The sequence below is a fragment of the Onychostoma macrolepis genome, chromosome 04, assembly GCF_012432095.1.
Source record: "Onychostoma macrolepis isolate SWU-2019 chromosome 04, ASM1243209v1, whole genome shotgun sequence".
Lineage (NCBI taxonomy): Eukaryota > Metazoa > Chordata > Actinopteri > Cypriniformes > Cyprinidae > Onychostoma > Onychostoma macrolepis.
The window spans coordinates 18,608,132-18,625,155 of NC_081158.1; the positions used below are offsets into that span (position 1 = coordinate 18,608,132).

At 39.9% G+C, this 17,024-nt stretch overlaps 1 protein-coding gene across 6 annotated transcripts; it reads left to right on the top strand.

The window, feature by feature from the left end:
• The first annotated feature begins 311 nt into the window (after positions 1-311).
• gata3 (GATA binding protein 3) lies at positions 312-16,708 on the top strand. 6 transcript variants are annotated; one of them, XM_058773819.1, is made up of 6 exons: positions 312-463; positions 6,031-6,394; positions 7,528-8,064; positions 10,511-10,656; positions 12,411-12,536; positions 15,316-16,708. In XM_058773819.1, exons 2-6 carry the CDS (start codon positions 6,169-6,171, stop codon positions 15,604-15,606), a joined length of 1,326 nt encoding a protein of 441 aa, XP_058629802.1. In that variant the 5' UTR covers positions 312-463; positions 6,031-6,168; the 3' UTR covers positions 15,607-16,708. The 6 variants fall into 6 exon arrangements, with proteins under 6 accessions (XP_058629802.1, XP_058629805.1, XP_058629806.1 ...); XM_058773822.1 differs by lacking the exons at positions 312-463; positions 10,511-10,656 and adding an exon at positions 10,716-10,756 and having other exon boundaries at positions 5,495-6,394; XM_058773823.1 differs by lacking the exons at positions 312-463; positions 10,511-10,656 and adding an exon at positions 10,716-10,756 and having other exon boundaries at positions 5,495-6,394; positions 7,528-8,007.
• Positions 16,709-17,024: the final 316 nt, after the last annotated feature.

The window sequence follows — 17,024 nt, forward strand, 5'->3', positions numbered from 1 at the left end:
TCTCATGCATTATAGAGCATCAGCCTGGCATCTAACGGGCTGCGTTATTACGACTCACGGAGAAAAGCGGCGTGCTACCGAACGCACGCGGGTGGTACCTGTTCCCTCTCCGCGGCCCGTACGTCCACGTCCCCTCTCTCTGTGTTAAAAAGGTTCGTTACGGACGCGTATGATCGCTCCCATTCAGATTTAAGTGTGTGTTTTTACTCCGCAGCCTGCACCGACCCGGAAGAGCTCGCGCTTGGTGTACAGTAAGTACGGTAAGTGTGTGTGTGTGCGTGCCCGCGCGAGCTAGAGAGACGGTGTGTGTGTGTGTGTGTGTGTGTAGGCTAGAAGAAAAAAAGGAGCCTAGTTTTTTTCTCTCCTGCTGTAAATGCCATCGGCACTTCCATCTGTGTGTCACTTCACATCTGAAGCCCATCAGAAAAAAACGTCTGACCACGCGTCAGCCACAATTCCGCAGGTCAGTAAATATTCGGATTTATATTTTCCATATTTCTAAAGTCATTTCTAGCTCCACAATTAGCCTAGCTTACAAAATTGTCGAATAAATTGATTTAGCTTGCATGTTCCTAAGCGTTATGCATGCGTTTATATGCCAGTTCTTCGAATGCTTTGTCCCCCCATTTCATATTTGGAGCAATACACATGGATATGATAACAAACCTTTCTGCATCAGAAATGTCGGGTTTGCGAGTGTCCGTTATTTAAAAAAAAAATTGATCATTTTTTTCACATGTTCTGTTCTGTCTGAGGGTGGTACAGTCATTTAACAATTTCAGACGTGTAGATGTCAACTCTCATGAGCTTATTCATTTCACCCGACACATATATAGGCTATGAGTGTCACCAGCACCCACGTCCACTTTCCGACAATCGGGGTGGGATTTTATGGACGCCCCTGTATTTTAAGAGTCATTTTCCCGCCTACCGTCCTCTAGATGAAGGATTTTAATGATCTATTACCACCTGAGTGTGAGCGAGTATGCTTCCCTTAACCCGTGAAATTGATCTGATTAGCCCCGCAATGGGTCATAAAGAGAAGTGGATTTGCTGAAACTGCGCTTCCAGTGTGTGTGTAGGAAGAGAGAGAGAGGCAGAAAGAGAGAGAGAGGATGCATTTGTGTTGCTGGTTTGAAGAGCATTGGAAACACAGAGAAGAGGACGCGACATTAAGGCACATCATAGGCCATCTTTCATGGGAGCGAGCTCGTTTGGTTTGTATTTGCATGTAGAGAGCAGCAGCTTCCATTGATTGGAGCTGAATGCGCGTAAAACAGCTGTTTCTCCCTGATAGCACGAGACCGGCCACTCCATTCAGCTGCACAGAGAAATGATCTGAAACCATGTCCTCAAATCAGCACTCGACCGAAAGGAAGAGATGCACTTTTGTTTGAACGAGAATATTCCTGCGATGTGCCTCTTTGTTTACCCTCTTTGAGTTATGAAGTTGTTACATGCGACATCCCAAAGAGCACCAGTGGAGATCAAATAAATGCATTAGGCCTATAAGAAGCCGAACACAGGGTGATGGTGTTATACGAACAGACGGATTCATATTTTGAAGGCTAATATCGGGGATGGATCAATGAGAACGAATAACCAAATGGAGACTAAATAACGAATATTTGGGAAATTAATTGTTTGGCCTGTTGCAGATTTGTGGAGTTTGCTGTCATCTGCATCAATTGAAAACCATCTTTAGATGTTTCTCTCTCGAGCGAGGAATTATCAAAAACAAAACCTGCACTCGAGGCTCTCGTGTTTTTTCCCTCTCACCTTTTTTTCGTCAGTTGTTCTTAGAAATAAGTCAAACTCTCATTATGACGCAACTATCAGAATTTCAGGTCCTCGAATGGGTTCTAAGAATTTGCTGCATATAGGCCACCATCACACAGTATACAAATTCATAAAGAAAGTTCGTTCTTGAAAAGACGAAGTGCATGAATCACAATCCGCCTAACGTTCCGAGTTACCGTTTTAATTATTTTTCTTCTTCGTCTTTTTTCTATTATTATAATTATTATTATGTTATAAAATTGCTGTTATTATTATTATTATGCTATATGACACAATTATAATAATTACTATGTTTATATTAAATTGTTTACTATTGTTTTTGTTTTTTTAGAGATAACACACACACACATACACGCATAATAATAATAATAATAATAATAATTTATCTTCCAAATATTTTGGGCATAATTTATTATAACATTACGCTTTTTACAGTTGAGCTTCTTTGTTGTGATTTTCCACCGCTGGTAACTGAGAAGAGAAACGTTTTGTTGCTTAAAAATAAATGTGACGAACAAGCCTTTAAAAGCGTGAATATTGCAAGTGTAGCGCTCATGTTTCGCTATGGACTGAACCCCCCTCCCCTGTCTTCATCATTCGGTAGCTGGGGTGAAGTGTGTGTCCTCTGGTTCACCCTTCTCTGTTTGGACAGCTTTACCTGGGCACTCTAGGCCGACCCTTTCATCAAATCTCCTCACATCTTCAAATGGTCGCTACAAACGTCATGGAAGCTTGCGTTAAAATTTGATTCATCGCCATACAACCTACACATGTATAACGTGTGTATGGAGGGCCCATATACATATAGGCCTACATAAATGACAAAATCAGTCATGCAGAAGATGAACAGATAACAATCGCACTCGCCTCCACGATCAACCAAAAATGAAAGCGGATGAAAATTAACACAATTGTTTTGATTTAGTGAATTGTATAATCCACAAAAAATAACAACAGTAATAATAACAGTAGTTGCAGTAGAAAATGGTATGTTTTTTGTTGTTGTTTTAATTAGTATTATTGTGCACCATATTGTTTGTGATAGCTTCTACCTTCATGACCTTCTTTCGGATTTTATCATTTGTTCACCCGTTCAAAAACACACTTCACCAAAATTATTACAGAGAGGTTTTATGTGTCGATAAATGGTGCTCGATAAACAAAGCGTGTTATCAGCGCACATCTTCTAACCCTTGTTATAGGATAGACTAAAATAAAACGGCCGGGTCTTAAGTTCTCACCCACAGTGAAAAGTGTGATGCCTACTGATTTTAATCTGCCTAGCCTGACATAATCATTCACAAATTATCTACCCAATCTCCAACCTGACCCAGTATCGCTGTCTACCACCGATTTACTGTAGTGTCTATGAATCAACCTGGTGGCCCCGGCTAAAAAGAACTGGCCTGATTTAACATACCGCCCACCCCTCATATATATATATATATATATATATATATATATATATATATATATATATATATATATATATGTACGGAACTGCAATGTATTTATGGATTTATTTTTTCTCTTTCTCTTGTACAACATATAGCTGTATAATAGGATTCTATTCCATGTTTTGTTTTGACAACCCGAAGTATCATAAATTACAGCATTTTTTTGAGAGGGAAGCTCCTCGAATACTTCCAAACTCGTGTCATAGTGTTCGGGACTGTTTCCATCCATGTCCCGCGTACTAAGCTTAAGACATTCAGTCAAGAAACAAAACACATAATCAGGATTTCACTTTTACCGTCGCGTGTTGCCTTCGAGTACCTCTAATGTACGCTCGCGCGCGGGATAATAGCTCGCGCGGATCATTACACGCGTCCGCTGACAGCTCGACAATGACAGTGAGCCAGTGCAACACTTTCCATCCAACTTCGGTCTTTACCAGCGAAAGGAGAGGCTTTCCTCTTCGTACGGGGGGGAGAGAAAATGCACATTCCCTGAATCAGCATTTTCAACCAATTCCATTTTTTAAAGGAACATGAAAGGTTAGTCGCCACGATGGAATGTAAATTATCGCTATTATTATATAATTTATTATATAAATCATTCTTACTCGTTTTATTATTCATTTGAAATCACATTAAGCTATTTGAGTAGCATTGGTGTTTTCCTATGGTTTTCTGGACACCTAAAGAGAAATAACTATCGCGAGAGAAACGCAAGCTTGCAGAGCACATATTTTTCATCCAATGCGTAGAGTATATTTCCTGCCTGTTTACTGACGTCACGTCCAGCGGCGTCGGCTGGGCTGGCCATCATCTCAGCGCATTTCAGAGCATCAAACGAGCAGCCCAATTACATTTTGTCAATCAGTGGGGACGGGCCGGCCAAACCGGAGCTTTGCAGACAAAATATCACCCTAAGGGCCAAGCCCCCTTATTACAGCGCATCCAAGTAGAATGATTGCGAATAATACCTGATACTGTCCCTTAACGTGGCGTCTGAACACACTCTCAGAAGAAATACGTTCCCATTAGGCCTATATATTATGGGTTAAAGTTTTACCCGTGCGCACTGAAACGCTAATGTAGCTATTTGCATCATGTTACATGTAATAGCCCCTTAAATGAATAATGATGCAGTCGTTCGACTGGTGTCCTTCAAGGAATAAAGAAAAACGCCTAAAGATACCGAGGGAAAGCCTGTGTTTAAAGTGTGAGAAGAGAGGAAGGTTTGGCCGTACTCTTACCGCACCACTAGCCTATATGTCGCAGTCAGTGTTTAAGAGCCTCGTTTGAACATGCAGAGAGAACCATTAGAAAAACGTGCTTGTCACCGCGAGAGGACGCACTGTCACAATTTAAAAGAGCACACACACCACAAGAGCTCCCACTGATAACACAGTCGTAGACACAAAAGACAGCAGGCCAAAGAACGATGGTGCTCTTAGGACATATCAACTGATATTTCAAGATTTGTATATATTTATTTATTTATTTTTTAATTTATGTTAATATAATTTATATTAAAATAAATGCCTATTTATTTTACTAAGCGACCTTAATAAATTCAATAATTATTCAGCATTTAATTCATTCCAAAAATCTGTTAAAGAAATATTTTTGGTTTAAGGAAAACAAATTTAAGTTTCTATTTCAGACGTTGCCATCGTCCTAATTTAAATTCGTTACTTTTTATCCAAATTGCTACTTGATTCATGAACAGGTTTTTAATTTTTATTTATTTTTTTTATGATTTAGGCCTAAATTAATTTAGCTTAAACTTTATTTTACAGTGTCTGTTACATACTTCAGTCATAACAGTGAATTATGCAATTAGATGCAACTAACCCTAAACCAAAATATAACTCTACAATAAGTAGACTACCTGTTGTTAATTAATATTACTCAGTTCTTAAATCTATAATTACAGTGTAACAAGGGCACCTGAAAATAAAGTGTAACCTAAATGTATTTAAGCTACGTAAATACATTTGGCGTGCTTGAGTTATGTGTGTTGAATATTTACACATTCAAAAAATGTACTTCTACTCAAAAAAAACAAACAACAACAACAACAACAACAACAAAAAAAAAACTGCTCCATTTTGTTGGCTATATGAATGGGGAGCAGAATTGGGCGCAGCTTCTGGTCATCTTTCCCTGGCCCACTTTATTCAATTAGTCCAGGCTGTTGGGCCCCGCCCCTGCTGATGACACCACAGACCCTCCTTAAGTTGCGTCGCGCCACAGCTGTCTGCGAGCATTGAGCTGACTGGCGCCATCCTGAAAGAATGCCTTCACTGTAAAAAAACACAGAGAGAGCAGTGCATTCAGAGACAGAGGGAGTGAGCACTAGAGAGAGCGAGCGAGAGAGAGAGAGAGAGATAGAGGGAGGGATGGAAATAGAGTAAGAGGGAAGAGGGTTACTACTACTGCGCATAAACACAGATTTGATCAAACTTGTGTTCGGTCAGAAGGCAGAAAACTTATCCAGATCGACCCGGCTCAGCCTGAACCGTCAAACTCACTTGTTGAGTCTACGCAACGCAACAGTACAATACAGAGAGAAAAACTTGCGGAACTTGACGCGCGTTTGGATGCGTACGCGGACTTATGACCAGCATTAGTATAAATGCATTTGACTTTCACAAGTTAATGCGCGTTTATTGAACGGACGGATCCAGTTAATACGTGCTTCTGACAATTTGCCAATGACTGAAATAACACAAACGAACGGACGGACTTTGTAAAAACAAATTGTCTTGTTCAATTTCAGGTGATCGGAAGTAAAAAAAAAAATCGAACCTGTGGATTAAACAAAGGAGGAGTTTGGACTTTTTTGAACTTTCGTGTCGTGTGTTTCGGTGAGTGTATGAACGCTTGTTAAAAAAAAAAACAACCAAACAAAAAAACGATGGAAGTAAGTCCGGAGCAGCCCCGTTGGATGACCCACCATCACCCGGTCATTAACGGCCAGCATCCCGAGACACACCACCCAGGACTGGGACACTCCTACATGGACCCGTCGCAGTATCCCCTCGCGGAAGATGTGGATGTATTGTTTAATATCGACGGACAGAGCAACCACCCGTACTACGGGAACTCGGTTCGGGCTGTGCAGAGGTACCCGCCACCTCACGGTAAGTATATCAGCCCTAAATTATTACATTATTCCTCTTAGTCCATTCTGACAAAATTAATAATACGTAAAAAGACAGAAACCCCTTTTAGGATTGTACTGAAAATGCAACTGACATTTTGAATAATGTCAGTGTAGTTTACGTGTGGCTTACCTGAAGTGGTGTGTCACTGGTTTCACATCTTTCTAGTATTCTATGGTTATATGACTTTTTAAGGTATACTATAATTATATAATATTGGATAATGCAATGTATTCCTTTAATTTTAGAAAAAATGTTTAGTTACATTTTAATGTGAGCAAAAATCAAATGTGAACAAGCAGTGTTATTCGAAAACACACATAGCTAGTTGAAATATATAATGTTGGTAATATATTAAAGTAAAAATATTTCTATTAGCACTAGCTGGCTGGGATTCAATTGAATGATTTAATGATTTAAAAGTCGGTCTCTAAATAATGAAGCGCATTTTTCCTGTACTAGGTACTTGAATTTTAGTGCGGAAGAACAATTGCTTTAATTTATTGACATGACTTCCTGAGCTGAATGGGGCAAAGCGTGACCTTGTTTCTCTTTTGAATTGCCCCATCTCTAAACATATCAAAACTTTCAAAATCCGTGCAGCATCAATTGATACTGGTGGGTATCGAAAGTCTTTTGAAAGAGAGAAACTCTCGAGGGCTGTTAATTGCGACCCTTCCCAGCGCCATCGAAAGTCTCTCAGAGTAATGTAGGCCTTTACGTGCAGTTTCACAGTTTTACTCATTTAGGCTAGTCAAGTTGCACTAGTTCTTTCATGCAATAAAAGACCGTTGCTAAAGGGTTTCAGCGCATAAAATACCAGATATGCGTGAAATACATAACATACCAATCAAAGTGTAAAGAAATATCCTGACCGATTTTTTTTGCATGTAAATTTATATGTATATTTATTTATACGTGTTATTATTATACACCTTTCTTTAATTCTATCCTTTATTACACACACATAATTGCGACGTTTAACGACCGTGTTTACAAAACACAGTGTGCTTTTTCTAATCGTTCACATGTTATTTCTTGGCTTGTTAATGTGAAGAATCCCACAGCCCCACCTCGTCCTTTCCTAACAGCAGGCTTGTCTTTTGATTCAGCAGGTACTCAGGTGTGTCGCCCATCATTGCTGCACGGCTCTCTTCCTTGGCTCGATGGAAGTAAACCTATCGGCCCTCACCACAGTACCTCCCCCTGGAACCTCGGGCCTTTCCCCAAGAGTTCCCTGCATCACAGTTCCCCTGGGCCTCTGTCCGTCTACCCCCCAGCCTCCTCCTCCTCGCTGTCCGCTGGCCACTCCAGCCCACACCTCTTCACCTTTCCCCCCACTCCACCCAAAGATGTGTCCCCTGACCCCGCAATTTCCACGTCAGGCTCGGGCTCATCCATACGGCAGGAGGACAAAGAGTGCATTAAGTACCAGGTGTCTCTGGCCGAAAGCATGAAGCTGGATTCGGCTCATAGTCGGAGCATGGCCTCTATCGGACCGGGCGCGTCCTCCGCGCACCACCCCATCGCCACTTACCCATCCTATGTGTCCGATTACGGGCCGGGGCTCTTCCCACCAAGTAGCCTGATAGGTGGGTCCTCTTCTAGTTATGGTTCCAAAACGAGACCAAAAACAAGGTCCTGTTCAGGTAGGCGTGCGCTTTACTACCCTTTGATTTTTACTAACATAATCATAGTAAGATCATTCAACAGTAGATTTTCCTCTAAAAAGCTCTATTATTGTGCACTTGCCATTCTTTTCGTTTTCCTCAAAAACAGCCTCCCAGGTTAGCCAATTACCAGACTATTGATTTGGTCCTGGATTTTTTTTTCTCTTTTCTTTTTTTTGTTCTGTGCCAAGGCTTGGCTATCAGATTTGGGCACAGTCCACCTCCCTTATTCAAAGTGCATCAGTGGCTCCATTCCTTAAAATACAAAGGAATCTATAATGATTCAAGATATTACAACAAGATAAGGTTAAATAAAATAAAGCAACATCTATTTATTAAAAAAAAAAAAAAATCTATTAATAATTAAACATTTTGGGAATTAATATAATTAATTTGAGCTATGATATAATCCTGTTCGCTTGATTAATTTATGATGCAATAATCTAATCTTTTTTTTGTTGTGGTATCAGTTTAAATGATCAATCCGCAATAGATTTTTCTTTTACAGAAATTAGAGATTTGTTAACACGCCTGCCTTGCACTATTCCGTTATTATATTCCGCTCCGAAGAATATTATATCTAATGTCGTCTAGTTACAAAGCGGAATTAGCTTCCCTGATTTATTAAACGTCGCTCAGCATATGCAGATGAGTCTACACGTTTAAAGCGGAGCGCTAGGGTTTTCCGGATGTAGATGTGTGTGTGTGTGCGTGCGTGTGTTTTCTCTCTCATCTCTTGCTCCTCTTGTGCCTCGCAGTGCACGGCCCCGTCTCTCTCGCGTTTATATGTTTAAGCTAATCCAATTATTTTCAGACTGCTGCACGCGACAGTTGCATTGTTTACTTTGCGCAGAAACTTTGATAGAGTCCGGATGCGCCGCGGATCGCTCGGAATAACGAATGAGCTGGCGCAATGCACGGCCGACATGCACAGACAGAGTGCTATCCAAACACACAGAGAAAATGATTTCAAAAGGTCAACCAGCTTTTTAAATGCGATGCGATGTCTGTTCAGAACGATTGATTTTATCATAATGAGAGAAAATATCTATTCTAATCTCTCTTATAATCGTTTTAACCTGTGTGTTACTATTTAAAAAAAAAAAAAAATTAAGGTTTTTATTATTATTATTATTATTATTTATTTATTTATTTTGGATAAATATCATTGCTATCATAATTCGTTTGCTGTTTTATTTGGAATACATAGATACACAATAAGCATAAACTATAAGGAAGCACTACCACTAACGTTCTAGTGTCGTTCTTTTTAGGTTTTATTTTGAACCAAAGTTTTATGCTGCGCGATTTTCTATAGGTGCAGCAGAACGCTCTTTTACGCGCTTGTGTGTGTTACTGTCACTGTCTGAGGTGAAATGCTCGCAAGCTCTGTGGTTTTTGGGGCAGTAAGCAGAGGTACAAAGAGACTCGTTGCCTCCACACATGAGGGCAGAAATGCTGCCGGGTACAGGGGGGCTTGCACGGCGAGCTTGTTTTTCGTTTCAGCAGAGCGACCGGAGGCGTGGGTCACTGAACATGTGAAGCGCGCGCCCTTCACCTGTCAGTCAAACGGAAAGAATGCCAATCAAACGCTACGGTGTTTTAATTACGTAAAGAGAGCGGGTTACACAATGAGTTAATTAGACCGACGCTTTCACTTACCGTTGCTGAATCTTTTTAACATTATTTCACCCTTAGAGTCTAAAATCTACTTTAACATAGCCTATCATAAATAATTATTCTTAGCCACATGGTTTAATGAACCGGGAGGTTGTTTCTTTGGAAATCGAGTCATGACGCTTGATCCAGCTATATTATATTTGCGATTCCCTCTTCTAATAAATGATGCAGTATTTTCAAGACATCGTTGTTTAGAGCCTGCAGTATGATACGTTTGATAAGACCTATCTCTGTGTACATTTTGCCTACACAGCATTGCCTGCTTAGAACCGCTAAGTTATTTGTAGATCTTATCAGATGATGTCATATTTGACGATTGAAGAGTTAAGCTCAGTGATGTCATATTAGATAATGCTTTTTATGTGGTAATGCATTAATAATAGTAATAATATGATATTAATGCATTTCCATATTAATTGCTTTTGATCAATGCGAATCTTTAGCCTGTTTGAATTTTTGATATTTTCATGAATAATTCATTATTTGTAATTTTTGATGTGCAGTATGTCTGTAATATTAAAACAATTATTAGTAAATATTGTGCTCATATTATGTGTATAATATTGATAGCTATGTAATTATTACTATTTTATCAACATATATCAATGCGACTGGCCACGGGCGTTTTGTATGTTCACTAGTGGCGTGGCCTGTGATGATTGTGTAGTTGTGTGCATGCAGGTGTGTTTTAATGGTTCTAAAAAATCAGTTGTGCATGCGTGTGTGTGTGTGTCTGTGTTCGCAGAGGGTAGAGAATGTGTTAACTGCGGGGCCACCTCGACTCCTTTGTGGCGGAGGGATGGCACCGGTCACTATTTGTGTAACGCCTGCGGACTGTACCACAAGATGAACGGACAGAACCGACCCCTCATCAAGCCCAAGCGGAGGCTGGTATGTTGCTCTATTGCACTGCATTAATGACACTTGTCTCTTTCTCTTTTTCTACCCAGGAAGAAGTGTTAGCTGCAAGAAATTGACTCGCCAAGCGCAGGTGTCATTTCTTTAAGATTAAGCAATAGCAGTTATTATTATTATTATTATTATTATCATCAATAATGATAATAATGCCATTTTATGTATCAGCTGTTATTTTATTTTTCTTCTATTTTTTTCCGCTCTAAACAAACCCGTAGACAATTTTATTTTATCGCAAATATTGCTGACACTGTGTCTACGTGTCAGCATAACGAAATTTGTCACGGAGAGACTTCAAAGTGTTGTGAAACGAGCGCTTATCTCAAATGAGTACGCGTGGGAGGCGATCAGCTCCGACAGGTCAAATATGTCTGCAGAAATTAGGTTCAATTCTGACAATATGCCATTCATCAGGGGACACTGTTTCACAGGGATTTAATAAATGAGAGAGAGAGAGAAACTCTGTGTTTTTCAATGGCCTGGCAGCACAGACACGTCTCTCTCTGGGCTTTGGATAGAGTCGAGGCTCTTGAGGCGCAGAGAAATAGTCCGAGCGCTGCTATTTTGGCATTGGCCTTCTCTCCCTCTCTAATGTGAAAAGCCGACTTCCCAGGAAAAGACTGGCGGATATCTGAGCGCTGCTGATAAAACTCCTCGAACAACAGCGCTCGCTCCCGCAGTCTAAACATACAGGCGAGAACGCGCAGAAAGGAGTCACGACTTCAGATTGATCTTCACTAAGCTCAAGTAGTCTAGAAATAAAGAGAAAATAATAGCACGAAGAAGAATAAAACGCGAATAAAGAATTACCTGTATAGAACAAATATTGTTTGTCTTTGCCTAATGTGTTTGAATTGAATTTATTTGTCAATAAGATTTAGCTCTATTTTGACATTTACAAACGAGTCCGATCGAGAAAAACAAAAAACAAACAAAAAAAACGACCAGTCATAAAGTAACGTCGCCCTATATTACGCTTCGATGAATCATGCTCTTGATTATCAGTTTGGCTTTAAGCGGAATTAAACGACACATTTAAGAGTCATTTCAGTACGTTCCGTCAACACTTATGTATTAACCCAGAACACATGAATTTTCTTTCTGCATATTTCAAAATATGTTGCTGATCCCTACAAATTCATTGCATTTCTTTTGAGTTTTCCCTTGTTCCCCATTGTCTTTTTTTTACTTATTGTTTTTGTATTTACTTTTTACTTAATATTTGTTTTATATTATATTTATATTTGATTATGTGAGTAGCTGCTTATAATTAATAATTCTAACTGCTTTTAATCAATGCATGTTAATTTAGAGTAAGGTATTTTAGTGCAGCATATTGATGTGAATAAAGATTGCTAATATCTAACTGAAGGTTGATGTTTAAACGTGGATCCATTTCATGCAGAGCCGCTGTTTCTCCATCATTTAACGGGAAAATGTCATCAGCTTTAATGGGCACTATTTAAACCAGTACTTTCATGTCCTCTGTAAATATTTAGGTTTGAGAGGGCATGTGCGCAAGGCACTATTTTTACCCTAGAGTTTAAGGCACCAGTGTTATGGAGATCTCTCTTCCTCTGACATATTTCTGCATTGCTAAAAACCATTTGCAGCTTCAGGAAACAGGAGGGTTGGGGGCCATTAGCATTGTAGGAATGCAATCATCATCTTAAGTTATTATATTACTAGTGTAATAACCGTGATTCTTTCTCTGTGTGTATGTCCATCAGTCTGCTGCCAGACGAGCGGGGACCTCATGCGCAAACTGTCAAACGACCACGACGACACTGTGGCGGAGAAATGCGAACGGCGATCCTGTCTGCAATGCCTGCGGCCTCTATTACAAATTACACAATGTAAGCTCCATAGCTGTCTTACACTTATCTAGTAAGATATTTTCTATCTTCTCTTTGCATGATGGCAGCTTTCATGCCATTTCTCTCATTTTCTTTCTTTCTCTTTCTTTCTTTCTTTCTTTCTTTTTTCATTATTTCTTTCTTTCTTTCTTTCTTTCTTTCTTTCTTTTCTTTCTTTCTTTCTTTCTTTCTTTCTTTCTTTCTTTCCTTCTTTTTCTTTCACAACATTCACAACAAGGTTCATGCATTGCCTACTCAGAAGTGACTACGGGTTTTTGTTAAGTGACCATTATAATAATCAATCACACCAGCTGTCTAATTTTTATTTTTCCATCAAAAAAGTTCAGATTTGTTGCATTTTCCGAAGCCTGTCCGACTGGCCCTACTATAGTAGTTAGTATTGTGGTTTTCGCACCCCAGGGACAAGTTAACCCAATCTGTGAACCTGAAATGTTTTAACGTTCCCCAATGGTCTCAAGCCGCTAGAGTCAATTACATGCAGGGATTCGTCTTGTTCTTCCTCATATTATTATTTTTTTTTATGGCTATTATGCTAGGGCTAAACTGCTAGTACTGTTGTACTATTGAATTACACTTCAGTTGGTGCTATTTCTATGTTAAACATATGCCGGTGAACATTTTCATTCTACCTAATCAGCTCTGGTATCCTGTATCATCACACTTTGAGGCCCCACGCTCCTGTTACATTCCCCTACTAGTCACGCAAGCGCACCATTTTAAATCATTTTTCCATGTTGGTTTTGGCTGTTTCGTAAGAACTTGAGAAAAAAAATCCCCTAAACCTGACCTAGGTTATCAGAGAAACAAATAACATGTATTATCGTTTGAAACACGCAAAGAGTTTGGGTAATTGGAAAATTAGTTTGTTTTGGTACATCCTATTTTCCGTTAAGGTCGGCCTGCTTTCAATCAAATTCCAGATTTTTTGCATACTAAATTAAGCTGAGCTCTCTCCAGAGTGTTCTTCACTAACTTGCATGTTTGCATTATCACAACCACTCCCATCTGTCATTGAGCGGACAGGGATTTGTCAGAAGAACCGAGTTGTGATTGTATTTGTATGTCTGTTAGTTTGGGGTTAGGCTTCTGACCTGTTTCCTTCTCAATTTCTTTATGTGGTCATTTCAAATCTCCAAAAAGCAAAACTGAATAACGTTTAAGAGTGTTTCTAATAGCCGATGGCTATAAGCATGTGTTTTCTGTGATGCCCGATGGAGATGTTTTAAATTAACAGTTTTGCTTTGGGGTGCGAGTTCTCACACACACACACACACACACACACACACACACACACACACACACACACACACACACACACACACACACACACACACACACACACAGGCACATTCGCTTACATTTACATTAGTGGTTGGCCAACATGGGTTTTCCAATAAGAGGCGTCAATGCAGATATCTAGAGAACAGTTTTTGCAGATATATTTTTTATATAATCCAATTTGATGTTAGCAAATGAGAAAATTGTTAGAAAATACTGAAATTAATTGACTTAATGATACAGTACAGTATTTACTCAAAATTACAAATTTGCATAACCACAATTTTGAGGTGTTTATTAATAATTTAGAAGTCCGAATGGTAAATTTAAAGTAGAAAGTGCATTGTTTATTAAAGTCTTAAAATCAAACGCCTGTAAAGGAACATGTCTTAGTATCACTTGATAGCTCTTGCACAAAGCATCTAGAGTGTTTTAAGACAGAGAGGGAGAAAAAGTCGGTCCAGTTATGGGGTGAAAGTGGCAGTCTTTGGCAGATGGACGTGGCAGTGCCACCGCGCTTGAGCCCGGCTGGCCAGAGTCTGGGGTTTCTCTCTTTGGCAAGACTGGCACCGTCCATGCCTGGTGTCAGGGTTCCAGAGGCTAAATCCAGCCTAGTCCTGATATGACCCGACACAAACACTCGTACATACAGACACGCTTGCTCAAACAAAGAAACTGACATATCGGCGATATAGTGTAGCTCTATTACACATGCTAGCACTCAAGTATTACTATGAGTGTGTGTGAAGTGAGCGTCATTGTTTAACCAAATCCTAATCCTAAAAACTGTGACTTAAAAGGGTGTCAGCTTCCAATATGCCCGTAAGGAGGAGAAATGATAAATGAGATCTGTTTCATATCTCAACTGTTTCTCCAAGACAGCAATTACAGAGATTAGATAAAAAATGCCTTTTGCTTAAAGGAATAAATCAAGTAAAATTATTGTCAGTCCAAACCTGTATAACTTTTTTTTTTTTTTTTACGGACCACAAATAAAAATATTTTGATTCACAATGAAAGTCAATGGGGTCTAAAACCACACTGTCGTTGTATTTAAAAAAACAAAACAAAAAAACACTGTGACTTCTTTTGCGTTTGAAGAAAGAAAGTCATACAGTTTTGGAACGACATGAGTAAAATGAATCCCTTTAGGTTTCTCAGATGGTTTTTCTTAGAAAAACATCTCACAGTGTCTCAAACTGCGCTCTGAGCTACTAAACTGCAAAATAGTCAGAAATTTCATTATGAACTCTCATTATGAACCGTGTCTATCTTTATTTCTCATAAGGGATTTTTAGGAGAAACATCTGAGATTTAAGTTAAAACTTGAAATATGAGGGACCAATCTCAAAGCAATAAAGTGTTCCTCTGGATGTGTTATGAAATGAAAAATGTCGACATTTTTCCATTATGCTCCTGTCTTATGTAAGCACGAGGGTCCCGTGGCCATTATTAACGTCTGTCTCTTCTCTCCTCGCAGATCAACCGACCACTCACCATGAAGAAAGAGGGCATCCAGACCCGGAACAGGAAGATGTCCAGCAAGTCCAAGAAGAGCAAAAAGTCCCATGACAGCATGGATGATTTCTCCAAAAGCTTGATGGAAAAGAACAGTTCTTTCAGCCCGGCCGCTCTGTCGCGTCACATGACCTCGTTCCCTCCCTTCTCGCACTCCGGCCACATGTTGACCACGCCCACCCCCATGCACCCCTCCTCCAGCTTGTCCTTTGCCCCTCACCACCCTTCCAGTATGGTGACGGCGATGGGCTAGAGCGCCCTTCTACCTCCAACCGCCCAATCTCCCAACGGTGGACGTCTCAAAGCACCGTTAACCTTGAAGCCTGTCACCCGCCGCAACCCTCCGACCTTGAACCAGCTCTCTCACATGCTCCGTCTGAGCTACAAGCTCCCCCCAAGACCCCTTCTCCGGTATGCCCCGCTTAAACCCCTCAAACCCTATATTATGAGGGAGAGACAGTGAGAATGAAAGAGAAAAGACAATGACTTTCTTCATCGCCCCTCCAACCATGAAGCCCCGCGCTGATGTCAACCTTCATTTGTGTACAAATGCCATCTTTCCTGTGGGCATCAAGGCACAAACATTACGAGACTTTAAACAAACCTCCTCTAATTCCCCAACCCGCTCCTTTTCTTCTTCTACGCATCTCCTCTTCTTCGCCCCTGTGAGACATGAGGAATCGAGCTGTGAATGACAACAGGAGATGAACTCTGCATATATTTGTAAAAAAAAATTGTCTGAAATACATTTAATGAAGACTTTTTAAAGCGCAAAATGAAAAAAGGCGAGGACAGGAAATGCCCGTGGGCAGCTAATGATAAGAAGGGTACGACTCAAACCTGGAAGATGGAATGGCGTGGCGAAGCGGCCACGATTTCTATCCGAGAAAAGTAAGAGACGAGATGTAGGGAGAAGAAAAGTAGAAAGGAAATGGTGTGTAATGCATTAAAACTTGTAGTCAGGTCTGTCTCGCAGACTTCCAGCTACTCTTCTGGATGTGTTATAGGTCTTGGGCAATTGGTTTGTGTTCACACATACACACACACACATGCGCACACACACACACACACACACACACGCACACACACACACTCACGTATACACCTGAAAGACTTCTTTGGGCCCAGGTTATATGCATTGTGAAAAAAGTTCCTGTATTTGTTATTTGTATGTATAATTCAGAGTACCAAAAATACGAAAGAAACAAAGATGTAGAATTATTTCTTTATGTAATGCAGACTGAATGGTTGTACAAATTTAATAATCACTAGTGTAAAAAAAAAACTTGCTTTTTGTTGCGTAATTTTTTTTCCTCTTTAAAAATAATAAACTAGTTTAATCTCTGTTGACATCATACGAGGACACAACGGTGGTAGCTTTTGTGAATGTTTGTGTATGACTTTGTGTGTGAATGCGAGAGTGAGTTTTTGTGGGTATATGTCACTGTGTATGTGTGATATCTGACACATGGCTTTCTCTAGCCACAAGGACACCTCTAGATTTACCCAGAATGCTGTTGGCCACATACCAACAGGAAACCTAGAAATAAACAGACATGTTGTGAGGGACTCTACACAGCCTAAAACTCCTCACGCTACCAATGTGAGTTTGACATTCCATCAACACTGCTGTTAGCATGCTAGTCACATGAGAAATGTTTTTTGAACATG